The following is a 27,770-nucleotide window of genomic DNA, read 5'->3' on the forward strand; positions in this document are numbered from 1 at the left end:
CAACACACACAAGGGTCATGTCCAGAACCCGTCCCCCCCCTTCACTGTGATCATAAGCCGCAATGACAATCACTCGCTGTGTATAATCCAATAATGTGTACATTGGTAAAGTCTTCGGTCTTTGTAAACAGTCAAACATCCCCCCACCCCAAGTCCCACCCACTCCAGCATCCCCAACCTGCCGAAGCCATACCCCTTCAGAGCACAAATCCCTCAACTTCATAACCTTCAACTCAGTGCTCGCACTAAGAACTTGCATCAATACAGTGCCCACAGTTAGAACACTTAGTGGGTAATACCCTTACGGAGGTCCGCTAGGAGCACAACTCTACACCCGGTGGTCGGGTTCCGGCGATACTATAACAACTGTAAATATGCGTGATACTAGAGATCAACCTTCCGCCCCCCCCTCCATCACCACCGCATCTCAACAAGATTATCCGAGCAGCAGCAGTGTCATAAGGCCCCACCGCGAAAGCTCGACATCATTAGATGTGCGGTGCCATCTACATTTAGTGTGACGCAGCCCATGGGCAACACCCCAACATACAAGCAAATGGACTGACTTTAGCCAGAGTCTGCATCCCAAGTCGGTAATTCACAGTAAGTGATAGTCCTGTACACATATCGCGGCCTATGGACCCCGAGATCTAAGTACGCATTGCTATCGCCAGGAGTGGGGGCCCGTTAATCGCCTCCGGCACCTGTTACTGCAACAGTCCGTTCCGGCCTCATGGATAACGTGCTGATAGGCAGATAGTGCGGTCAGGGTCAGCCACAGGGGAAAAGCAACAAAAAATCAAGGGAAATAACAGAGTCGTACATTAGTCCTGATCGTGTCATTGGAGACAGTCCCAGAGTCTCACAGGTAGTAGCTGATAGTGATATGTACCCCCCCCCCCCCAAGTGGAAGCCCCCGCACCGAGCCATCCAATACAGTCAACAGTGACCCGTGGCCAACCAGAGTGTGAAATAGTGCCACAAAACTCACCGCTTGAGGACAAGGGATAACAGCAGCGACCTCAGTCCGAGTCTCTGTGCTGGTCATTTTGCGAGGCCTCTCTCGCCTCGCGCTGTGTCCTTTTAACAAAGTCCTGCGCAGCCTTCGGTGATGCCAGAACGATTGCCTTCCCCTTCCACATCACTCGCAGCCTCGCTGGGTATAACATGGAGTAGACAATGTTCAAATCACGCAACTTGGCCTTCACTGAGGAGTACTCCTTACGTGCCTGTTGGACTGCAACCGTGTGGTCCGGGTAGAACTCGAGGGAGTTGCCTTGATAGGTGATTTTGCCCTTTTCCCGTGCAAGCCGAAGGATCGTGTCCCTGTCTCGGTAGTTGAGAATTCTCGCCACAATAGGCCTAGGTGTGGCGCCAGGTGGTGGCTTGGGAGCTAACGATCTGTGGGCCCGCTCCACTATGAAGACCGAGGATAGGGCCTCCGCGCCAAAGAGATCTTTACACAGGTTCTCGACAAATTGCTCCATCCGCCCAGTGTTGGTCGACTCCGGCAGGCCCGCTATTCTGACGTTATTGCGCCTCGAGCGTGCTTCTAAATCCTCCTCCTTAGCTCTAATCACCTCCAAGAGACGTTCCATACCTGTGCATTTCGTAGTGGAGGTCCGCGCCTCATCCTCAACAGCTGAAAGCCTGGTCTCCGCTTCATCCAGACGTTCGCCATGTTTTTCCTGACGGGCGGCCATACCATCCATCCTGCACGTAAGATTATCAAGCTTACCATTAATGTCTTGTAGATTCGACTGGATCGCCAGCAGAATCTTCTCCATGTTGGTACTGGGCAGTGTTTCGGTCGCACCGCCGTCCTCCGCCGTCCCGTCCATCGGTCTTGTCGCCTTTTTAGCGTCGAATGATATCTTGGGTTGTTGTTTATCAGGTTTACCCATGGTGGTGGAGGGGGAAGCTGTCTTCCTGAGCGCGGGCCCAGAAGCCCTCGTTGTTCTTATCGCTGCTGCCGTGATGCCTCAGTACAGATAGATAGCACGCTCGCGGGACACCGATCAGGCGTCTGGGCCCAGCACAGCAGACCGCGCAATTTACGAGGGGAGGACGCGATCCATGCACTCTCACCTCAGTTTGGCGTGGTGGTGTCTATGATCGCCTGCGTCACCGTCCGGGAGCCTTTTACAGGTGGCACACTGTGGGGTCGCCTTCTACCACGTATGACCCACCAGCACTGTAGCGTGTAGTCTGTACTGCTGGACTTGCACCAATGTGGCAGTGTGGTCGATGACAGCAATTTGGTCAGGTCAGTTTGCACTGGTGTGTGCACAGTGGTCCGCTTGCTTGACTGTGACCACCTCTCAGCCCCCAGAGCAGTGCGGCAGTTATAGCGCGTTTTGGCGCGAAGGCGTTCATCCCGGTGCTTAGGAGTCCACCGCCGCCATATTGTCAGGCAGTTGAGTCCGGGCGTTTATGTGGTCCTCTGACCCCTTACTGGGGCTAAATGAACAAATGCTGCAGGCGCACAGGTCTCAAGCACATATTCTCACCGCGGCTCGTTGCAGTTAACGCAGGAGATTGCAGAGAGGACGCGTCGCCCTGTATGTCCTGGGCTCACGTCCCGCCGGCGGCCATATTGTCAGGCAAATGATCGCGCTTTGCAGTAAACGCTGCTAAAAGTCATTTCGACCAGCGCGTTAGTGGAAGAGTCCCCCGTCGCCAATTCCCTGCATCTTCACACGATGATTGCCGCGTTTGGAAAGCGGAACAGCGTGGTGAAGGCGGAGTTCGATCCCTCCGATGGTGATCGCCCGGCGGAGCTGCGGTTCAGGCAGCCATTCCGCTGTGCGCCCCCTAGCGCCTCCATTTATGTAGCACTCTAATGTGAAAATAACTGCCTCTGGATAATCCAGTGTATAAAAACCAAACACCCGGTGACCATCTTAATTTTCCTTTTCGTGCCATCATGGTAGGATCCCTGGAGTATTACACTTCCATTATTGTTGGAGCTATTCAGAATGTAATTACTTTATTTTCCTTTTTGTGCCATTATGGTATGATACCTGGAGTATTTCATTCCATTCTTTTGGAGATAATCAGAATGTAAATACTTTATTTTAACTTGTTTTTCTCCTCTGCTTCAAATGCATGTTTAGTTTTTCAAATTGTATTCCAGACCTGGATCTGCTTCAGATGCTTCTCTTCTTCAAGAAATACAGAAGAGAGAAGCATTTGCTACAGATCTTTGTCTGGATTCCACAGTTAATAAGGTGGCGCCTCAGACATTTTCAATAAATGAAATTAATATTAACTTATGAGCCTATTTAATGTTACTGTATACAACCACGCGGCCCTTAGGTCAGCAAAAGCTTACATGGTCAATACTTTCCATCATAAAACTCGATAAGAGGTATTTGTTTACCCACTAACTGAGAATGTGAGGCAAATTCTGCAATGTGTCTTTGTTTGTTTTTAGCTTTTACAATGAGTTCAGGTGGGAGTTCTTCGAATAGGAACGAACAGTCCAGTCCATCATATATATTTCCAAATGAAGGTACATTTGTTCTCTATCATGGGACTCTTCATTGAAAAGCTCTGCATATATACATATATACATACATACATACATGCAGGACTGGAACACTGTCCAAAGCAGTCTTTCATCTCTGGCGTGAACTGCAGCTGCCATCAGACCTTATGTGATCAACTGAAAAAGATTACAAAGAAGCACAGTTTGGAGAGGGCTTGGGCTTCACCCTTTTTGTGGTTACCCTACATCTGGCATCTGATTAGGAAGAAGTTGCATGTCACAAATGTGAAGTCAATGTTGGTGGTGCTATGTATTGCTTGTCAACTAATTTTGTACATAGTTGTATTTTATGCATCGTACTTAGCTATGTGTAAAATAGCTTCAAGTACAGCAACACTTGAAAGTCTGAGTTTGTGCAATACAGTTTAAAATCTCAATTTATCATCTTCTTTATGTATAACCTTTCTATGTAGTTATGTATCTATATATTTATTACTTTACTCCTACTGTAGTAGGGAAAAACACATTTGACTCTTTCCAATGCGCTACTCCGTCTCACGTTATACCTCTCTAAAAATATCCTCTGCCTCCACTCACCGACTCATCCTATGCATCATTCATCTACTATGATCTTCAAAATAAACCTTTCTAGACTCTTTCTCTATTTCTTCTCTCCTCACCCCAAACCTCATTTTACTACTATGATCTACCAAACAACCCTTTCTAAATTCTTCTCTCATGAATCCCCCCTTTGACTTAACCCCAACCTCATTTTACTACTATGATTTCCATAATCCCTTTCTAGAGACTCTTCCCTCCTCCATGTCTCCTTTTAATCATCCCAAGCCCCATCTTACTACTATGATCTCCAAATAGCACTTTCGAGACTCGTCCCTCTTCTATCCCTACATTATCTTATTCAATACATCTAACAGGCTTGCATGCCCATTGCTCAAATTAATACACATATCCGTATACTAATCCACCTTGAATCCTTTTTGGGTTCCAGAGTAGCGTGCTACTTGCCAACAGGCGCTTCAACGCCTCATCAGGAGTAGTTAGTCTTACATAAATACAATTACAATGTGTGTATTGTACTTCTTAGGTCTGGCTTGATCGCTTTAGTTCTCGGTAAGGACTTTTTAATCTGAAAAATAATTTTTAAAAAACGAATGCATTAATAACAATGGGTACATAAACAGGCTTTAGGTAGGCAGTCTTCAGCCATTGGTCTGTTTGATTGTAATTCACGTCTGTTTCTGCCCATGACCGCTTTTAGTATGGAGCATGAGTCAGCCCACTTTAGCCATTTTTTTTACTTCCCTGTGAGTGGTGGCATTTTGCTGATAACTTGTTGAACATCTACCTGAAATGCGGTGTCAATTCTGGTGTACCAGTCCTTTTGTTTTTCATTTTCTCTTCTTATAGGTCTCCTCTCTTTTCTTAGCTACCAAGCCACTCGCGTGTGGCTGATTTAAATTGGAGTTCACTGCAAAAGTGGTCAGCCCTCTTAGTATGGTGTTGTTTATTGTGTATAATCGTTTAACGTTGTTAGGAAGCAACATGTCAACCATCCTGTTACTACAATGGTGCCCAATGCAGCATACATTCCAGGGTGTTTGCTGGGTAGATGTGCTTATACTTAGTGTATCATTGGTTTTACTGTTCCAAGATAGCCGACATGTTGCTGCTAAATGTGTTGGCAATGTTGAAATTTCAAAAGAATGATACACTATGCATAATAGCATTCAAAATGCTTTGTAATTTGTTTCGTTTTCTTGTTTTATCGCAAGCATATGCTCACTAAATTATGCTAATTAAGTTTATTCTCGTCTTTTATTGTGGAAGGGTGAATAGGAAAACCTAAGAATGGGTCTTTCTTTTATAAACATTTGAAAAACATCTCACCTGCGCCATACAATGTTCTTAACACTCGTAAGGCGTTTGTCGTGTCACAAATGGTGTTTCTGCTATTCCACTCGGCTTGCAGATTGTCCTCAACCTTGGTCTTTGCGCATGTACATTGCCTTCAATACAAAGAACAGCAAGAGAGCCTCCACAGTGAGTCTTTGAGTGTATCCCTGAATCCTGTTCCTGACGCTCGCTTTCAGCTTTCTGAAGTCTCTGACTTCTCTTGCACACTTTCCATGAATGAGTGTGCTCCTCCTAGCAAACATTGTGCTTCCAATTAATACTACTGCCTCAGAATCATTGTTGAATGAAGTATCTATTGCACCATGCCGTACACCTTTATTTCAGGACCGTGTCAAAAAGTGAATCATAAGGCGTCAAACAATTCAATCAAAAAGTGTATTTTTCAGAAATATAAAGTGTGCATTCATTGTGTATTGGTTTAGATACCTTTCCATAACGGCCAGAGCCGGCCCTGCAAGTGCAGACACTTTCTTCCGTATATGGAAAATGTCAGTACTATAAGTCTTCAAGGTCGCTACAAGGTTTTTAGTACTTAGATAGATTTCCAATGCCTAATTTTGCAAATTGCTTTTGCAGAATTAGCTCTACTAATCCCCCCTCTTCTCTTCACCACTCCCCAGGCTTTGTAAAGCTTTAGAAGAGCTTTAGTGTTCTGTACGGTGTGACTTATCAAGAAGCGGATGGCTGGAATCCAACAAGTTAGTTACGCATAACATTGAATCTCCTAATATTGATAAACTCACAACTTTTCCCTCAACCATCCCATTCTCTGATTGCTTTCCTGTGGCTCGTTAGCCACCATGTAAATGGTCCTTTGGTGCTTGAGAAATTAGGATTGGAGCGTAGGTGATTAAGTGACCTTTTATTCAACAGTCGTTGTACAGTAGGATATATAAATGATACTCCAGCAGCTCAGTTATTAAGAAAATGTCACCCAATTTATAGAGAGACCAGAACACAATATATCCCCACAGGACAACCAAGACTACGATCTGCAGTGGAGAGTTGGGTTTAGTGTGGAAAGACATCATCCCCCCCCCCATTAGCACTGGTATGATTTCTAGATTGGGTGACACAGGATTAGAAAGAATGGCCACCTTTAATTTCTCTGTTATTATTCTGTGGTGCTATTCATTCAAATCATTGCCCTTTCTGTGCTGGTTACATTTGGCAAGTGCCAAAGGAACAACTCCTGAATCTAACGGGCAGCGGTGCTTAGAGGTGAACTTGAAAATTCAAGCCAGAGGTTTGGCTCAGCTCGATGTCCTCAGAGACTTTCATGCCCAAATCGTGGCAAGCTTTTATGCGGTATCTGCCTACCATCCACACGGTTACCTCTTGCACCAAGTATTAAAGACAAAGCATTGACTTCTAATATAACAAGCATTGGCATAGCCAATAGGTCTCGCCTTTGGGGCCTTATAAGTGTTTAGCCATCCAGCACGTTATCCCCCACCGGGCAGATTTCTGTAATGGAAGTAGTACTTATGTAAAGTGTTCTCTTTCTTTCTCTCTCTCTTCTCTCCCTCTAAAAACCACAGAGAGGTCAAGAGGTCATTGAAACCAGCTATCGTCCTGCAGCTCGGGAAATGTGATAATTTCTGTGAATTACCTAAAACTTATATATGAAAGTTCTTCTATTCGTTCTGCACTGTCTATGCACCCCAATACTACTGCGCCCTGCTTTACTCATTTTACATGAGTAGGTAAGACTCCTCGATAACACCGCACATATTCAACGCCGCCCAAGCTCAGGCCATGCCCTAAGGACACCTAGGCGTGCATTTCCGTCTAGGAGGGTGGGAACAAGAGTTAACTAAAAACACATGTGAGCTCACATTTCTGACCAGAGGAAACTGCTTCAAAATAACAACAAGCATTTACAATGCAATGGTTTTGCCTTTGTTAAAGTTAGAGCTATTGGCATTGCTCTTGACATTATTTTTATTTATGTTTTTTTTAACATAAATAAATGGCATTGTCATTTACAATGCCACTAGCTTTATCTCTCGCAAATGACACACACAAACACACACAGAGCCCCCCCACACACACACCCACACAGAGCCCCCCACACACACAGCCACACAGAGCCCCCCCCACACACAGCCACACAAAGCCCTCACACACACAGCCACACAAAGCCCCCCACACACACAGCCACACAAAGCTTCCTACACACACAGCCACACAGAGCCCTCCACACACACCCCTCCACACACACCCACACAGCACAAGCAGGCAACAGGGGCACACAGAGGCACAAGCAGGCAACAGGCAAAGAGGAAATCTTACAAATCAAAAAAGACGTCCACGCAATCAAAGACCTTCTCTCCTCACAGCCCAGTCTACCTCCCACCATCCCACTACCCTACAAACGACGCACCCTCCCTACATACCCTCGCCCCCGACGACACCAGCAATGGCCTACTATCCCCGTTCGCAATAATTCCCACCGCCCCCGTCGTGTTCTCAACCCCTTGTCGGACCGCGACCTATGCTCTCTCCTACGCTTTTATGGCCCAGGTCCGGTAAAAGACATTTCCAACTCACACATCCCCATACCCACAATTCTTACAAACCCTCTGAGGCTCCCAACACTCAACAACAGAGGCTCCGTCCCTAACAACCTCAGAAAAGTTCCCCTCACACTAGAAAGCTCGACCACCCTTCTCTCTCCCAAACTCAAATGCATCCTACTAAACTGCAGATCGGCCCAGAGACATTCCTCCGACATCGCGGATCTCGTCTCAGGTAGGGATCTGGACCTAGCCATTCTAACGGAAACGTGGCTCACTGAAGCCTCTACCCCGATTATGGACATACTAGTGCCCCCCAATTATCACATCATTAGGCTGGACAGGTCTCCTGGCAAGACGGGCGGGGGAATTGCATGCATTTTTAGGAGCAACCTCTCCGTTACTCAAGTCACCTCCCCCTCCCTTTCCTCCTGTGAACTCCTCTGCCTCGACATCACCAGCGAGGGCAAACAAGTCTGTGCTTTACATCTCATCTATCACCCGCCTGGTGACAATCTCATATTCACCCAACAACTCATGGACCTGATCACTTCCAATGCCGGTCGGCAGACCACTCAAGTCTACCTGGGTGACTTCAATCTCCACTGGAACGATCAGAAAGACACCGTGGTGAATAGTCTCAAAACTTTCCTCAATGCGCTTGACCTCACCCAATTATGCGATAAACCAACACACGACAAAGGCTCGATACTCGATCTCATCATTGCCAAAGAGAACGCTACTCAACTGGAGGCGATTCTACCCTGCGATTGGTCAGATCACCACATTATCACCTTCTTTATCAACAAAAAAGTTAAACCTAACCCTACTCAACCAATCAAATCCAAAACATGGAAAAGGGATTTGAAGAATCTTAACCCCTCTACCCTACCTCCCCACATCGGCAACCTCCTCCTTCCCCCTTCAGGTGCCTCACATGTTCAATCACTGACTGACCACTACCTTGACTCTATGAATACAATAGTCAATGAAGTCGCCCCTCTGCAACTAAAGAGAGTCTCCACCAAAATTTCTAACCCCTGGTATGATGACAGACTCAATGACGAAAGGCGTAATATGCGAATGGCAGAGCGCACCTGGAGATCGGACCCTTCAGCACTGCATCTCAAAAAGCTTAAGAACAAGAGAAATGCCTACTTTAGGAAAATAAAGCGCACAAAGTCGGACTTCTTCAGCCGCCAGTTGAACCAAGCGAAGAACAGGCCAAGAAAGCTGTTCGAGCTAATCAAGACCCAAACAAAGGCACAACCCACACAATCAAACAGCACAACAAATGACACCCCACACTGTGAAGCCTTCTCTGCTTTCTTTAAACTAAAGACTGACAACATAAGAAATGACCTCATCATGGATGTAAGCCGATACCCCAACCACACCAGAATGGCAGACTCAACCTAAAAACAAGGCATCCTGGCAGTACTTCGATACCTATTCGGAAGAAGCAATACACAAACTGCTCTGCACCTTGAAGCCCTCTAATCACCTCACAGACCCTCTACCTGCTAATGCTGTAAAAGACTTTATCCCCTTGCTCCTCCCTCTCTGGACCAAGAACATCAACAGCTCTTTGCAACAAGGCCACATTCCAGACTCCCTTAAGGTGGGGCAAGTCACGCCTATACTCAAGAAACCTACAGCTGATCCGTCTGACCTAAACAACTATCGGCCCATCACCAATATCCCCACCCTGGCCAAACTGCTGGAGAAATGTGTCCAACTCCAACTAACAAAACACATTGATCAATCTGACCTCCTCAACCCTCATCAATCAGGCTTCAGAGCGAAACATAGCACGGAAACAGCTATGACACACATAATTGATGACGCCCTCCAAATTCTGGATCGCAATGAGTCCTGCCTCCTCATCCTTCTTGACCTCTCGTCAGCATTTGACACGGTCAAACATGAGAACTTGCTGGAGCTGCTAAGTACTAGAATGGGGGTATCGGGAACTGTTCTCAATTGGTTTTCGTCCTTCCTTCACAACCGGTCTCAGAGGTTCAAGATCGACAATGTGCTATCTACACCTGTGCCTGCAGATCTAGGTGTTCCACAAGGATCCACCCTCTCCCCTACACTGTTCAACCTCGTCATGGAACCGCTCGCCACCTTGCTTCAAGCATCCAATGTTCAATTCCATATGTACGCCGATGACACACAACTCTATCTAAAGTTACAATCCCCGGAAGATATCAAACATCTGAATTCCACGCTTATTAACACCCAATCTTGGCTGGCCGATAATCACCTCAAACTAAATGCTCTGAAAACTGAGTTCCTACTCATCTCACCCCCGGCAAATCTCCACCACCCAAACCTGGCTCAACAACCTAACAGCACTCAATGTCCAACCTACCATCGTGGACTCGGCGAAATCCCTAGGCATCACACTCGACGCCAAGCTCAACATGCAGCAGCACGTCAGCAAAGCCACAAAAGCAGCTAATTTCCAAATTAACACGCTGAGGAAAATTAAACCCTTCCTCCCGGCCAAAGACTTCCAAACTGCTGTACAAGCTTTAGTCATCCCTCGAATAGACTACGGAATTGCGGCCCTCAGCGGTCTCCCGCTATCCACAACAGCACCCTTAAGAGCCTCCCTGAACGCTGCCGCGAGACTCATTACTGGCTCTAGAAAGCATTCGCACATATCCCCAGACTTAAAGTCTCTAAAATGGCTGCCTTTTGAAGCCAGAATACAGCTAAAAATTGCAGTTATGACACACGCGGCCGTGCACCACAAGGCACCCAACTACCTCGCTCAAAAGCTGTCTATATCAGGAGGTTCGAGATCCAATAGGAGTACAAAAAATCTACTCCTGAAACCTCGTAGATTCCGGAAAGTGAAAACATACAAGCGCTCCTTCTCAGGAATGGCACCCAGGATCTGGAATGCGCTCCCTCCTGAAACCAGGCTGATCTCCTCCACTGCACTCTTCAAGAAAGAGGTGAAAACCATCCTTCTGGCCAAGATCTCCTGATCGTTATAGATGTTGGTTCAGAGACTCTGCATTGCTTTGTATCACTGCTCACCCTATCCCTTGGCACCATACTCTACTTGTTGGGGGCACTACTACGCTACTCTCTACTACCGACCAAGATATGATACACGTTGGTTTACTGATCCACTCTCCCGATGCCCCCATGCATTTTTCGCTCTATACTAAAACATTGGTATAAGCCATCCACACACACCCAAGGGGTACCAGAACACCTCTGTAGTGGGATCAATGACTTGTGCTGTCCTATATTACTTCCTTACCTGATTGTATATGGATTGGTTTTATGTATGTTTTTATTATCCATGTTATTACCATGTTATTGACTATTATACTGTTCCCATTATCTCTGTTGACTCCTACTGCCCCTACCCTGTCTTTGTGAAGCGCTCTGATATCTGTAAGGATCCTGTTCGCGCTATATAAAACTTTGAATAAATAAATAAATAAATAAATAAACAGGGGCACACGGAGGCACAAGCAGGCAACAGGGGCACACGGAGGCACAAGCAGGCAACAGGGGCACACGGAGGCACAAGCAGGCAACAGGGTCATGAAAACAAGCAGGCAAAAGGGTCACAAGCATGAATTGTAATTTAGACGGGGCTGAAGTGGAGAACGGTCAGTAGGGAAGTACTGCGGCTGGTGCAGTGGTACCAGGCCGAAAGGTGAGAGGGGCTGTCTGCACCCCAGTTTGGACAGTTTCCACTACCTAACAGGGATTGGTGGGAGGGGGGCGTACTTCTTGCTTGCTTTAGGGCTGTTACTTCGGGGACGCAGTGCACGCTCCTGCCTGCTGCTGCCGGTACACGATAACAGGCAGGGAGAGGACAGGCTGGGAGAGGGCAGGGAGGGGACAGGCTGGGAGAGGGCAGGCTGGGAGAGGGCAGGGAGGGGACAGGCTGGGAGAGGGCAGGCTGGGAGAGGGCAGGCTGGGAGAGGGCAGGGAGGGGACAGGCTGGGAGAGGGCAGGTTGGGAGAGGGCAGGTTGGGAGAGGGCAGGTTGGGAGAGGGCAGGTTGGGAGAGGGCAGGTTGGGAGAGGGCAGGTTGGGAGAGGGCAGGCTGGGAGAGGGCAGGCTGGAAGTGGACTGGCTGGGAGAGGACAGGCTGTGAAAGGGCAGGCTGGAAGTGGACAGGCTGGGAGAGGACAGGCTGGGAGAGGACAGGCTGGGAGAGGACAGGCTGGGAGAGGACAGGCTGGGAGAGGACAGGCTGGGAGAGGACAGGCTGGGAGAGGACAGGCTGGGAGAGGACAGGCTGGGAGAGGACAGGCTGGGAGAGGACAGGCTGGGAGAGGACAGGCTGGGAGAGGACAGGCTGGGAGAGGACAGGCTGGGAGAGGACAGGCTGGGAGAGGACAGGCTGGGAGAGGACAGGCTGGGAGAGGACAGGCTGGGAGAGGACAGGCTGGGAGAGGACAGGCTGGGAGAGGACAGGCTGGGAGAGGACAGGCTGGGAGAGGACAGGCTGGGAGAGGACAGGCTGGGAGAGGACAGGCTGGGAGAGGACAGGCTGGGAGAGGACAGGCTGGGAGAGGACAGGCCGGGAGAGGACAGGCCGGGAGAGGGCAGGCCGCGAGAGGGCAGGCTATTGGCATTGTAAATTACAACATTTTTATTTATGTTGGTTTTGAAAACCGATAAATAAATGGCATTGTCATTTACATTGCCAACAGCTTAATCTCTCGCAAATGTGAGACCTATTGTACCCTACTGGATGACCTCAGCAGACAGCAATTACTTGCAGACGAGTTCTATAACACAACAGTGACACTGCTAAATCCAGCGCTGTGGCAGCACTGTGGAGAACGATGAATGAAGGCACATTCAATGAGTAGGAGCAGAGAGCAGGGTTAGGGCAGAAGTTATGGCTGGCGCCAGCGTCCAGGCATAGCGCAAGGGCAAGACACGGAGGGCAGCGTGGTAAATTGTGGCATATCCCAGGCAGGTGGAGTGCAGGATGGGATGCTGAGCAGGAAAGACTAGGGTAGAGTGCAGTCCTGGGAAGGAAGCTGTGATGGTCCTAGCCAGGGCAGTGAAAGTGAATGATCGGAACAGTTAGGTACTAGCACAGAATAGAACTTGACTGGGTGTGAACGAACGACATATGGCATGGCTGGGGAGGGAGGGGTGGGGGTCCGGGGGAGCGGCAGAGCGCGACGGAGGAGAGCAGTTGGGGAATGAGTGCATTAGTACATAAAACGCTTTGATGGGCTTCTCTGAGCTACAGACACTTAGGATTGATTATCAACTGCTATGACACCAGGCTCGTCGTGCACTACAGAGTGCCGCTTCTGTGTCGCAAGCACGTACGGGGGTGCGGGGAGGGGGAGGGGGGGGTTGGTTTTACAAGAACGTAAATAAATAGAAAACATCTGCGCTTGTCAAACAGGAATGCCACAGGAACAAACCTTTCCCTAGCTCGCAAATCATTCATTAAAGACATCCTCTTTGACAGAGTTAGCTCACGAAACAAGTTTTTATTTGTATTTTTTATGGAACATGTAGCATCTGTTTTTCGGGATGGATTTTTTCACCAAGTGGCATTTAACCATCGAACCCCCTTATTCCCCTGAATGATGGTGTAGTGACTGAGAAGACAAGAGGGTTGCTTTACGGCTTAAAATGCTCACTGCCTCTGCTTTTGGTAACGTGAGCTCTGCAGCTGAAAGCCCTGCCCAGACACCCTCTTCTGCCCTAGGCTGGAGGTGTCACCCCCTCACCCCAGAGCCGGTGTTAAGATGCATTACTATCCGGGCCAGCGTGGAGCGGTGCTAGGGCCAGGGGGCCCTCTGCAGTCAGAGCGCGGGCAGCAGCCTTAGAGCGCCCCCGTGAGGCGGGTCACACAGCACCTTCTCACCGGTGCCTTCGGAGCAGTCCAGCTGTACCCGGAGCTCGCAGGGCATGCCTTCAAGCGCCAAGGACAGAAAAGCGCCCCTCTTAGCACTCGGCGCTAGGCGTCCCTGGAGAGCGGGGCCATGGCAGACCATCTGAGAAAACCTGAGAAACAGGCTTTTCTGGAATGAAACGTAGCCTCTTTGTATTCACTGTTTGTCCCTGTTAGAATGGGGTGACGGATTAGCGCTAAGAAACCCTCCGGTGTTACTGCAGGCTCTAGAAAATGTAATTATATTTTTCCTAGAGCTTAACAAATGCGATAATGGTCTACATCAAAGAGCCGCCGTGATGCCAATAGTCATGACTGGCACAACACAGATGCCCACGAATCTCCCTGCAAGGCACATGGTATGCGCAGCTGCCCCACAGCACCCACGCTAGTGCCCCATGGCTTGATGCTGCGGCGCCCCGCCCCCACACCCCAACGGAACAATTCATAACACAGACCACCCCAGATTGACCCCGCCTCTAGCACACTAGAGGCCACGAAAGTGAATTAAAACGGACAGCCAATCAGAACTATAATATAGTGCCTATCTCTCGCGCCTTCTCCTGCATCACACTTCTAAGCGCTGCGGCCCAAGAAAAGTTGATATCCCCTCCGCGGTCTTTCACGTTAGACACCAAAACGACTCCCACTTGTGATAACTACTAATGCAGCGCCGCCAACCCCGCACTCCGCCACGGTGTAGCGCCTACCCACCCAGAAAGACGCTTCGGCGCTCCAAGTAGGGGTGTGAAGCGCTATATGAAAGCTACAATACAATAAAGATGGAAATATTGGCTCTTCGGCATTCAGAGTGGACACTGCTGAAAGACAGAGCAACAGGCGCCTGGACCCACTCAGCTAACCAGCAGCAGCTAGATAGCTGTGTAAAGTTACTACAGAGACGGATTTAGAAAGTCTATCCCAATCCGAGTGTAAATCTTGCTTTGAAACTTCCGGTGTTAAAACACACGCTTTAGCTCCTCACAGCTCGGCAATGGCGTCCAGGCGCTGGGATGTCTGAAGAGAGATGCGGTTCTCTCCCTCGGGGTGGGTCAGTGAAGGGCAGCAGGGAGGGGGCGGTGCACGCAGGGGTGTATCTCAGTCAGTAACTGAGGGGAGGGCTCTAAAGTTTAGTCACTACCAGCCAACAAACATTGGTAATGCCAATATGCCTGGCAGTGGCTGCCAATTCTTGGTTAGTCTTGTAATTGTATAAACAATACATTATTGTTCGGAGCGCTGGAGGCCGTTTTTCTGGTATCAAAAAGCAAACATTACCTTGGTACTCCCGTCGCTGACGAGAACAGTTTTGTGTGTGCATGTGCTGCTTGTCTAAGGACAGCATGTCCTGGCTGACAGTGAGGTCAGCCAGCGGGCCGAGGGCCGGCCCCTCCCGGATGTTAGTGCCCGAGCGGGGTGAAAAATAGCGTGCCCACGTTGGCCGTCACCAGCAGCATCCCGGTGCCCGAACATGCCCCCTTCACCGCCATACTCCAGCGCTGCGGAATTGTATTTTGTATTAGGAGGAGGCAGATTCTTGCAGGGAAGAGCCAGCCAAAGGGGGTTGCTCTGAGCGGGGCGGGGCGGGGGCAGGCACTGCAGACTATAAGGGAGACGGCTCTTCAAACAGACGCTGAGCGCCTCACGATTTAAAGAGTTGTAATGCCTTGCCAAAATGCAATTTTAGCGGGAGGGTCGGAAAAGCACAGGGAGCAGCCACGGCCAAGTGACAGCTGGAGGAGGGTGACTGGGGGACAACGGTAGGGGCCCCGAGCAGGAAGGCACGTCAATGCCGGACCAGATTCGGGGGTGTTCCCGAGACTGACGTAGCCAAAAGCCAAAAATTCTCGGGAACGCCCCCGAATCTGGTCCGGCATTGATGGACAGGCCCGTCTTCCAATGGCTAGCCTCCATTTATGGAGCTAGCCAATGAGAGAGTGGGGACGGTCCAGTCCCCACACACAGATATCATTAAGTTTTTCCTAGCGCATGCGTACTTCGTACGCATTGGCTAGGCAAAACCTAAAAATGTCAGACCTCACGCTCGCCCCTCGCTGGAACCACGACACTGAGCTCCGCCTGACTGAAAATACACTTCAGGCTGGCGGGAAACACCTAATCGGAACCCCTTGTTGAGGCAAGGCCTGACCACATCAGCAGTCATTCCATTCTGACAACGGCAAATGTGATTCAAACATAAAGTTAATTTTTTGGGAGAATTGCATTGCCCTGGATACGCACGCGCCCACACACAGATGCATTCACATACACAGGCAAACGCACACAGGCATGCACACATACACGCACACACCCAGATGCAGACACATACGCGCACATACAGACGCACACACGCATACAGGCACACACGCATACAGGCACACACACATGCACACACACACACACACACATGCACACACAGACACACATGCACACACAGACACACATGCACACACAGACACACATGCACACACATGCACACATGCACACATGCACACAGACACACATGCACACAGACACACATTCACACAGACACACAGGCACACACAGACACACATGCACACACATGCATGCACACAGACACACACGCATGCACACACACACATGCACACAGACACACATGCACACAGACACACATGCACACAGACACACATGCACACAGGCACACACATTCAGGTTTCCACCTGCAAGGCTGGGAGAAAGTTAATATCAAACTGCCTGAGTGTTCAAATCTAAGACGAGCAGAATTTTCTAGAACAAAACTGCTCCATCCGAGGATGTGGCAGGAAGTAGTGTAGTATTCCAAAGGACTGAAAACAGCATCACACCAGCAGGAATGACTTAACCAGAACTAAACGTTGAAAGAGAGGCCGCAACAGTGTTTAATTTATTCTGACTACCGCAAAAGTTATACTAGAATGAAATCTGCCTCCTGGAACCTCTGACGCCGGAATCCTCTTTTTACCAGGGCGTGGGACGGGTGCAAGGACTGCCGGACTCCGCTTCTCACCAGGGCAAAGACTGCAGAAGGGGCGGTCTGGGGTTGGCAGCGAGGCCAACAAAGGGAGGTGCAGGGCTGCTTAATGAAGCAGGGAGGGGATGGGGGGGGCTCTTCTTTCACTCAGCACAACTGGGCCTTGCTGAAGAGCGTGTCAGGCAGGACAGATGCACACACACATGCACACACATACACAATTAATGCAAATGCTTTAATTGATTACATTATTTAGCACAGCCACAAGCACTTTTGCGGATCATACAGAAAAGTCTCTACATGGCTGTAGTTCTGGCTTTGTCCATTTGCTTTGAATAAACATACTTACACCTTCTGCCCTGCTCTGCGTGAGTTTAATGTCCGCAGATGAAACTGCGCCCTTTGGTTGTTTTCCCGACAAGCTTCACATTAACCAGAATATTTGTGGTTAATCATTGAACTTGTTAATAGGTGTACTGGCTGTACAGTGAAAAACAATATAACGGTCTTTAATTTGTAAGCAGATTTTAAATGTTTTTTAAAAAAAATCTAGTCACGAAAAAACGAGTTCATGGTAAGAATGCGAAACGTAATGGTGTTCGCTCATGGCTGATGCGTTCGTTCCTCCTGAAGCGTGCTGCTCAAGTGACCACACAATAACATCAAGGTCCCTGTAATGACGCCACCGTGCTCTGCCAAGGACTAAGTTATTTACGAAATGTATGAAAAAAAGTCCCTGTTTTAAACGTTAGCTGACGAAAGCACGTCATAAAGAGGCTTTGGGTTTTCTTACATAAATCAGGGGCGTAACGGATGCCCCAGCAGCCCGCACGGTGCGGGGGAGTGGGGCTGCATCTTAGAAGTCAGAATGGCCTCTACAGATCCAGCAGCCCAGCTGCCCCGGATCTGTATCATTTAAAACAGTGCAGCAGTAAAAAGAACAAGCATGCACATGCTGATTAAAAACAGATGGCCCCTGCGCGCCGCTGCTGGCTCCTTAGAGCAAAACGCTCTAGGAGTAAACCTTCAGAAGAAGCTGGGACATCCACACGCCTTTGGCCAGTTGCGTACTAAAGCCAGACGCAAAGGCCAATCGCGTGTGAGCACTGCATGCACACGCTTCTACTAAACCTGAAGAAATGTGAAATGATTGCAAGAGGTTGATTTCCGCTGCGCTAGGCTCGACCTAAAAAGGTGAGAGAAGGAGATATCCATTTAGTGGTCAAGATGTAAAATGCAAAACTACAAATACTGTGATCACTCCCAGCTTCCTCACTTAACCAAACTATGTAATTCTAGGCAGTTCAAGATGTGCGTTGTGCAAATCCTCTTTTGTGTTTGGTTTAATAGACTATAATGGTGCTTCATGCACAAGAAGAAGCTAGTCTACATGTTAATTGCACAAGGCACCAGGGGCTGTACTATAGAAGTGCACCCATTTGCGCCTGCTGTGCGCACACCTTCGTATTGCAGACTGGGCCGCAGACGCTTGTGCGCCCCCTTCTGTAATATTGAAAGCGCTGGTGTAAATACAGCACCAGCGATCCTCAAATGGGCATTCCCTCATTTGCATGGAGGCGTGTCCCTATCCAAATGAAGGAAATCCCTTTTCCTCTGCACCCATGCCGTTTTACAGACGTGGGCGCAGAGGCAAAGAAGCTCTCAGGAGGCGCACTGACAGTTCGTCCCATGATGTCAGCCTCTGGAGAGGGGAAAGGGGATCCCATGGACCCCACCAGACAACCACTTGCAGGCGGGTGCAGTCACTGACCGCACCCACCTACAAGGAGATCTCAATTCCCCATTCATAGTGCAGGCGGGTTGCCGCCGACACTCTGAAAAAACACGGTGCAGCTTCAAAGCAGCTGCTCTGTATTTCACGAGAATGTGCTGCCATGGAGACACCGCTAGTTTGTGGCTCTCCTGGGGGCAGCGCAATCATAATATGCTTCATTTTCCTTCATTGTGGCGGGCTCACCTTTTAAAAGGTGCACCCCGCGCAATGAAGAAAAATGCGCTGCATGTATAATATGGTCTCTAGTGGCTCTGTGGGAAGGATTTTTTTCTAATGAAATGTTTACAAAACTTTCACTTTTAATAAATACCTCTCAAAGCAGTGCTGTAATTTGAAGGAATAACATGAAAAGCTTCTGCGTTCTGAAGAAATACACACCTTTGAATTTTGAAGACACTGTAGCATATTTTCACGTCTGTTGCACGTTTTACATGGCAAATATAATTGGGACTTGGCTCGTGCACTGACTCTCACAGCCAAGCCAGACCATTTGCTCTGCTCTCCCTGTTAATTTATTTGCTCACCCACCTCTTGCTGGTGTTTATTTAATAAGGAAACGGAATTGCATAACTGCCGGACTCTTAGCCTGTTCTCCCCTTTCTGGTGAAACATATTTATTTTTCTAATTTAATTTGTCCGTGATCCGTCATTGTTTGCGTGCACTTAATCTTAAATGGGATGACCTCCAAGTGGCTGCTTGTACATTTGCTGGCATGAATCATCCTGTTCCTTTCAAAAGGCTAAGCACAGAATTTGAGATGTTGCGAAAAAAGCTCTCGAAGGATTACAGGCACTCCAGGGGAGAGCAAGAGGCCATTGTGTGCGCGTGAAGGTAGAGACTGTACAAAACAGCCAGCATCACCATGAACTTAACAGTGGCATTCAGTAAACCCTACAGACTGTACAGAGCAGCCAGCAGGACCATGAGCTTAACAGTGACAAGACTGTACAGAGCAGCCAGCAGGTCCATGAGCTTAACAGTGGCATTCAGTAAACCCTACAGACTGTACAAAGCAGCCAGCAGGACCATGAGCTTAAAAGTGGCATTCAGTAAACCCTACAGACTGTACAGAACAGCCAGCATGACCATGAAATTATCAGTGGCATTCAGTAAACCCTACAGACTGTACAAAGCAGCCAGCAGGACCATGACCATGAAATTATCAGTGGCATTCAGTAAACCCTACAGACTGTACAGAACAGCCAGCATGACCATGAAATTATCAGTGGCATTCAGTAAACCCTACAGACTGTACAGAACAGCCAGCATGACCATAAAATTATCAGTGGCATTCAGTAAACCCTACAGACTGTACAAAGCAGCCAGCAGGACCATGAGCTTAAAAGTGTCATTCAGTAAACCCTACAGACTGTACAGAACAGCCAGCATGACCATGAAATTAACAGTGGCATTCAGTAAAGCCCACAGACTGTACAGAGCAGCCAGCAGGACCATGAAATTAAAAGTGACATTCAGTAAACCCTACAGACTGTACAGAGCTGATGAAGGATGCTGCAGTGGGGCAGGCAGTGCTACGCCATCTTTTCCAGTAAGGTGAGTCTTCCTCCATCCCTCCATCCTTTTCTGGTATGCACATTTTTCTGTTACTACTTCTGGTTGAGATCAAGGCCTCTGTGCAGGCCGAAACGTTATGTCGATGTGGGCCCTCCACGCTACTGAATAAACCTACTGCTCACCTGCACCTTGGGTCGCCTCTCTTTGTCTGCGCATGGTATCCAGCGATTGGGCTCCTGGCGAGAGATTTGGAGATTGTTCTTATATATATATATATATATATATATATATATATATACATATAATGATGGTTCATAGTCGCATGATATGTATTATCTAATGACTTGTATATGGTGTTCCGTCAGAAATGTGCACAAGATATTGCTTGCTACTCTGATTCAGGCATGTGAATCTATGAAAGACACCCTTAATACTGGATAAGAAATGCGTTACTTACCTGTAACTGCAGTTATCCAGTATTGGTATTGGTGTCTTTCATAGATTCACATGCAACCCTCCTGCCTCCCCTGGAAGGACTCACTTATCTCCCTATCGGTGCTACGCCTACTTAGCTTGGTGTGTACGGAAATCTGAGAGACTGAGGCTCCTGTCAGGAAGGTTCTAGAGGGAGGTGTTAGCTGATTGGCTCTCTTCTTTGAGTTTGGTCCTTTTTACAAAAGGACATAGATAGGCTACTAAGGGGAGGCCCTTAGGCCTACTTTTCTCTATATATGTCTATAGGACATTACTTTTCTATGTACCGGAGACTCCCGTCTCGACGACGGGGAATGATTCAGGCATGTGAGTCTATGAAAGACACCAATACTGGATAACTGCAGTTACAGGTAAGTAACGCATTTCTTATCTAGCTTGCTGTGCTTGTACATTTTATGGAGGTACAACACTAGCACTATGTTTTTTTTTAGTTCCCTGACACGTTGTTGAGAGGGCTGCATCTGTTGTCTAGTTTGTTGTATCTATAAGTAGGTCGGTGAAGGAAATGTAAGCAGGGAACCGGGTATGAATGCCCTTTGGAGCAGGAGTGCATTATACGATGGCCACCTTGTAAATTAAGCTTGTGTTTTAAGCAGAACATGCTTCTGTCTAGCTTTAGCTGCAGTCCCTGTTACATAGGGAAGTTATCTTGCTTAAACCGGGAAGGTACAAGGAGCAATAAACAGAAAAAGATGATTTAAAAAGGAAAATGCAAATAGTTTAGAATAGACTTGTCGGGGTTCTGTATATGTCCTTGAAGTTTCTGTGTAATTAAAATGAACTGCAGTTCACCACCTGAGTGAGCATTGTTGAGCCAGGTAAATGTTTTCAACTCCAATGCTGGATTCGAGTGCTAATTGTATTAAATGGATTCCCTGATTGTTCCTTTCTCTCTTTCCAGGAATATAAACTGCTTTTCGAAGGCGCTGGCAGCAATCCAGGTGACAAAACCCTTGAAGACCGATTTTTTGAACATGAGGTTAGAGTTTACTACTAACTCTAAATATTAATTACCCTTCTAGTCCCCATGGTCTTAAAACAACTATGCAAATTCTGGGAGAATTTCTTCCCAGCAGCAGCACTTTGCAGCAGGTCGCCATTGAAAACGACGACGCGACCCAACACCATTTGACACCTATGCACCCGGTTTCCCTGGATGAGGTAACTGGAGTACTCCGGTGCTCCCGTGAGTGTTGGCCCTAGAACGCCTTAAGTCTAATGGGGTTTGTGAGAAAGTGGCTGTATATATACTGGACCAAAGTAAGGTACAGTGTGTATAGAGTCCACAATCCCCAGAGGTATAACAGAGGTTAAAGTCGGGTCTGACCTTACTCTCCAAAGTGGTAGCTTGGTCGGTCAGTAAGGCAGTACCAGAGGACAGTGTAAAGCATTTGTTGTCCACACTAAGTCAGCAAAAGGTTTCACACACTCAAGAAATGAACTCCAAGCCAATGTTTTTTATATCAAAAGATGTAGTTGTTTTATTTTTAGAACCAACAGGTATCAAAATATACTTTTAAATATACTTTTCTTAATAGGAGTGATCTCAGGTAGTTATTTTGCAGAAAGGCAATAGACTTTGTAAGCACAATAGGTACAGTAGTTGCAATAGGCAACATAATTCTAAACACAATTTAACAGTGAGCTCAATGGGTTTTCTACATAAATGCAGCGGATTACTTTTACTTTATAGATTACTTTTGTAACTCCAGGACGGGATCCTAGATTCAGTCCTGGAGTCTAAGTTGAAAACAGTTTGGTAAGAACGTTTTGGTTAAGGCAGTGATTTTTAAAGAATATAAAGGTATTTCAAAAGTTGACACTTTGAAACTTGTCAGTGTAAAACTAGCAATGTTTTCCTATGGAAGAAAACTCAAGTCCCAGGTAACGTAGGTTCTCGTTACTTTTGTAATTCAGGACTGGACTCCTAGGTTCAGTACTGGGGTCTCTACCTAAGACAGGTAAGTAATTACTTTATAGTAGTTGATGCTATTTTTAAGGAATATTTGAGAATTGCAAAAGTAGACACTTAAAAGAAATTTCACAGAAAAACAGTCAATGATTTCCTATGGAAGAAAATTCAGGTAATGGTAGGTACGGTTATAATTACTTTTGCGGTTCAGTACTGGGCTGAAAGGTACAGCACTGGCTCCTCTCCTGATTCCAGGTGTGTAATTCGAAATTCGTTACTCGGCTGATTTTAGATGAATATTTTAGAGTTTCAAAACTTCACACTTAAAAGATTTTTCAAGTCAAACCAGTCAATGTTATCCTATAGAAGGAAAGTGAGTTATCGGTTTCCAGGTGAGTACTCGACTGGTGTAGTTAAGGTTCTGGGCATAGACTCAGGGGTCACCCACAGTTGGAAAGGTACAGTAGTTGCACCCTCAGCGGCACAGGGGCAGCCGGGTGCAGAGAGAGTAGGCCCGATGCTATCCAATGGAGGATAGGGGGCCTTCGGTGGGTGGCTGCAAGCAAGCAGGCCACGTGGCTGTGGTAGCTGAGCTCCTGGTCACTTACTCAGGGCAAGTGGGGAAGTAGAGTAGGGTAGTAGCTGCACTTCCAGTGGCACTCGGATGGCTGGGTGCAGGGTGCTTTTGAGCCGCCGGGCGCTCAATGTTATTCAGTGGGAACGTTCAAAAGGGAACAAAGGCTGCAGACTCTGGGACGGAGATTCTTCAGGTGTGACCACCACTTCCAGAGGTAAGTTGGGATCTTGAAGAAGAGGTGAGTACCCCAAAGGAGGGCACAGGGGGCCGTGAGGGGTCGGGTGCAGGGGTGTCTTTGGGTGACGGGAAATCTTACCTCGGCTGGTCGCGGTTGGAGGGGTCCCTGGTTCTGAGGCTGCAGGCGTCGTTGAGGAGGGTCTTTGGGCTCTGGTCTTCGGGTCCCAGTCCCCGGGGGGACGTCCTCGGGGTCTTGGGTCACTCTGGCACGGGCCAAGCTCGGCGGGTGCAGAGGGCTGGATTCGTGGTTCCTGGCTGGCACCAGAGGTATGGTTGTTGGAGCAGAGCCTCTCCTCAGGGGAGTCCCAGTCTTTGAGAGGGTCAAGGCAGGCAGGTCCTCCGGGTTTCCAAGGTTGCTGTCCGCAAGAGTCGCCGGGATTTAGCAGGGGCACGTTCCAGGGTCGACAGGCCGGTAGGTCTGGGGCCAAGTCAGTTGGTGTCGTCCTGTTATCAGCTGCATGGCGGGTCTTCTTCTTCTTGATCTTCTTTCTTGTTTTCTTATCGGGATCTGACGAAGGAAGGTTCAGGGTGCCCCTAAATACTGAATTTGGGGGCGTTACAGGTAGGGCAAGGGCAGGGACCAATCGGTCCCTGTCCTGGGGTGGGTACACACCCTAGTCTGCTCCTCTCCTGTGGGAGCGGGGCAGGAGCCTAGCTGGGATTGGGCAGGGCTCCCCATCTTCAAGATGGCCGGAGCCCAGGGTCGTGCTTCACCTCGCCTCACCCACCTGAGGGGTGGGCTTGGCACAGGCTGGCACACCCTCCTTCCTGACGTAGGGTTTCCCGCCAGTCTTCCCGTCAGAGTGAGGGTCAGAACTGGTGGGGGCCAGTTGCTGGGTACAGCAAATGGTCTGGAGAAGCTCACAGAGGCGGCATGCCTTTGAAGCTTCCCCTGCCCATCCTGGGGGAGGAGACCTAGCACCTCGCCCAGGATGTGCATTGTTGCAGGCCCAGGAGAACAGGGGGCTCTCCACCCAGGGGTCCAGCAACAAGTCTGCTGTGGGGCAGTCTCTCAGTCCAGATGTGGATTGTAGGTTAGGTTTTCAGGGGGCTTCTCTAAGATACCCTCTGGTACATTTTACATTAAATCTGTACTGGTGTCAGTGCGGGTTTAATGTGCTGAGAAGTTTGATATCAAACTTGTCAGTCTTCAGTGTAGCCATTATGGTGCTGTGGAGTTCGTAATGAAGACCTCCCAGTACCATATACTCTTAATGGCAGCACTGCACTTACAGTGCCCAGGAATGGCCCTTGGTACTGCAGGGGCACGGGGCTCATGCCCCTGTGCCTACACCACTGGCATAGGGCATCCAGCTAGAGGGGTGACTGAGGTATGCCAGGGCAGTGGGTTTTGTGGACATGGCACACAGGGATGTGTGCTATGTCGACTCTCTATTTAGTTCTGCACTTAGACACTCAGCCTGCAAAGGCAGTGTGTGGGTGTTAGGCTACAGCGCCCCTAAGGGTGGCACAATAAGTGCTGCAGCCCTTAGGGGTCTTCTCTGGTCACCATGCCCTGGGTACCTAGGGTACCATTTACTAGGGGCTGACTGGGGGCCACAGATGCCAATTGGGTTTTGGTTTCAACACAATTTTTAGGGAAGGAACACAGGCCCTGGGCACCTGGTTGGCAGGAGCCCATGGCACACTCAGTTAAAGCACATCAGCAGTACAGCAAAAAGTGGGGGCATACCATGCAAGAAAGATGGCACTTTCTCACACAGTTTGCTCAAAGTCCTCTCCTAAGTGTCCTTAAACTTTAAAATTCCAACTGTGACTTTCCCCATAGAAGCTAACGGGGCTCGTGGCTGTGTTCTCACACTGCACACGTCCCCCGTGGGTCCCCTGTGTCACTACCTTGGGTGGTTCCTTGGAGTCCCAGCAATTCTACGTGGTCTAGGCACTGTGTCTAGTCAAGTCGTGGTTCTTATACCACTTAATTAATATATGGTTTGGTCTCCCCCCTGGGGCCCATTGTATATTGTGCTATTAGTGTTGATATTGTGTATCTTGTTCTCTAATCTCATAAAGAGGTTAGTAGAGAGTGTTTAGTGAAAAGTACATACATTTTATATATACCTTGTGTGGTTATCCTTTCATTTGGTCATTAAAGAGTTTATAATCTGGTAAACCAAGCTGCTTTACACTCCTTCAAGACTTAGCCTGAAGGCTGCTCTCCATAGCTACCACTAGGATAGCTTTCAATAAAGGTTGCCTTTAAAGCCAACATCAATAAGGGTTGTTTCACTAAAATTTATTTCATGTTTCACTATACTAATTCAACACTAATCCTGGTGGGTTCCAGAGTAGCGTGCTATTTGCGCTTCAAATCCCCATCAGGGGTAGCAAGCGCTATATAAATACAAATCTCTTTCCCTCTTCTATCCCGCCACCTACCCTTCTCTACCCAAATAACTAACATATCCACTACTCAAATTACTTAATATTTTACTGTGCTATTTTTCAACACTAATCTTTTTTGGGTTCCGGAGTGGCGTGCTACTCGCCTAGAAAAGCGCTTCAACACCCATCAGGGGTAACAAGTGCTATACGAATGCAAACCTTTCTTCCCCTTTTATCCCTCCGCTATCCTTCTCACTCCATATAACTGACTAATATCCACCACTGAAATTACTTCATATTTCACCATATTAATTCACCACTAATCCTTTATGGGCTTCCTGAATAGTGTGCGTCAACACCCCCTCAGGGGTGACAAGCACTATATAAATACAAACCCTTTTCCTCCTTCTGCTATCATTCCAAATCCAAATAACTGACTAACCTAGCCACCACTTATAATGTACTTGCATGTTTCACTACACTAATTCAACACTAATCCTCTATGGGTCCCGGAATATCGTGGTACTCGTCGAAAAAGCGATTTGACGCCTCGTCGGGGGTAATAAGCACTACATAAATGCAATTACAATACAATATAATATGTCAGGCCAACTTCTCACAGTGGGGACACTTTGTGGAGCCCAGTGAGTGGGAGGCGCTCTGCGCCCAGTCGCATAGTTCCTAGGTCTGGGAGTTTGGCTGTCTTGCACTGGGGAGGCGGTGACGAGACATGAAGCACCACTGCTGCAGACCAATGGAGTGAAGCCTTGAAGGGCTGACCCGTAAATAGACCGCCCTAGTGCTTGGCAGTGCCCGTCACCTGGTACCTGCAGTGGTGACCTACACTGTACGAAATTCCCTCTGGAGGCTGAGCCTGCTGATCTTTAGGGGTACGCTGTGGTGCTCCATATGAGAGTGGTCATGCAGTTCCCAGGTCAGTGACACGGCTGCCTTGCACTGTGGAGTTGGGGGCAGGCATTGGAGCGATGTACAGCACAGGGTGCAGGGATTGCATGCCAAGAGAGCGGCTTGAGGGACGACCGGTTCCGAGGTGGTGGCACTGTTTGAACCAGTTCCCCACCTCTGTTGAGCCTATACACTGACTCCAACTGGGGAGATCTTGGTGCCTTGGCCCTGGGATTGATCCTGCGACTCTCACCCGGTTTAGACGGGTACACTTCTGCGAACTACCTCAGCCCATTCCTCTGGGAGCCTTGTGATTAACTATTTGTAAGTGGACGGGGGTCCTTCTGCATTGCTCAGGTGGTTGTTCACCAGCCTCCGTGAGACTGCCAAGACACAGTGTAGACAGTGGCAGAGCAGATGGAGGGAGCTGGTTTGGACCCTAGGGGCCGGGGCTGATCGGGTGGCATTGACCCCCAACAACTGGGGAGATCTGCTTCAGCAAAATGACATAAGTACCTTACTTAACCTTGAGTCTCAAACCTGTGCTCCTCACGGTAGACTAGCCCATCCCAGCAGTACCATGATGGTCTAGCTAGCTTGCAACTTGAGCCCTTCCCTCCGAGGACTTCCCAGGAGACTGCTGCCAGTAGAGCTTGGCCAGTAGCTGTCGGAGATTGCGGGGAGCCCCACTGCCTGGTTCTGTGGATCACACCTTGCCCTGCTGACACAGTGACCTGTTATTTGGTGTTGCAGACACTCAAGTGAGAAGCGGTAGATAAACATAGGCAATCTGCCCAGCTCCTCCTGTCGGACGGAGCCCATCATAGGGAATGATAGACCTCAGAGGGGGCCCAACAGACCAAGGTGGACCAGTTCACGCCTCTGGCGTCGAGTGCATTGGCAAACCCCCATCACAGGAGTGTGTGGAAACCCTGAGGAAATGCAGGGCCCAACCTTAATGTGGAATTGGTTCGACTAACACTGTTGACCCTATATGCTGATACACTACAATGTAGTCAACCCGATATGGGTGCATGCCTTCAAATTTCTCGGCGGAGCTGGAGGGCCCTGCTGAGGTGGATTGACAATGGACAACTTATTCTGAGAGAAAACATGCAGGTGTGGGCGAATAAGTGGCATGTACTGAGTAAAGGGGGAGGGCCACTT

At 48.4% G+C, this 27,770-nt stretch overlaps 1 protein-coding gene across 2 annotated transcripts in view; it reads left to right on the top strand.

Moving 5' to 3' along the window:
- ATP6V0D1 (ATPase H+ transporting V0 subunit d1) overlaps window positions 1–27,770 on the top strand; it is a 218,893-nt gene that overhangs the window by 165,876 nt on the left and 25,247 nt on the right. The window contains exon 7 of one of the 2 annotated variants that reach the window (XR_013603626.1): window positions 2,836–4,179. Coding sequence is in view for 1 of the 2 variants with exons in the window: in XM_078669739.1 (XP_078525865.1) it covers window positions 21,530–21,607 (78 nt within the window). In the remaining variant the exon portion in view is untranslated. Of the gene's footprint in view, window positions 1–2,835; window positions 4,180–21,529; window positions 21,608–27,770 lie in introns of those variants that run through there. The other variant, XM_078669739.1, reaches the window with a different exon arrangement.

The sequence above is a fragment of the Lissotriton helveticus genome, chromosome 12 (genome assembly GCF_964261635.1).
Source record: "Lissotriton helveticus chromosome 12, aLisHel1.1, whole genome shotgun sequence".
NCBI lineage: Eukaryota > Metazoa > Chordata > Amphibia > Caudata > Salamandridae > Lissotriton > Lissotriton helveticus.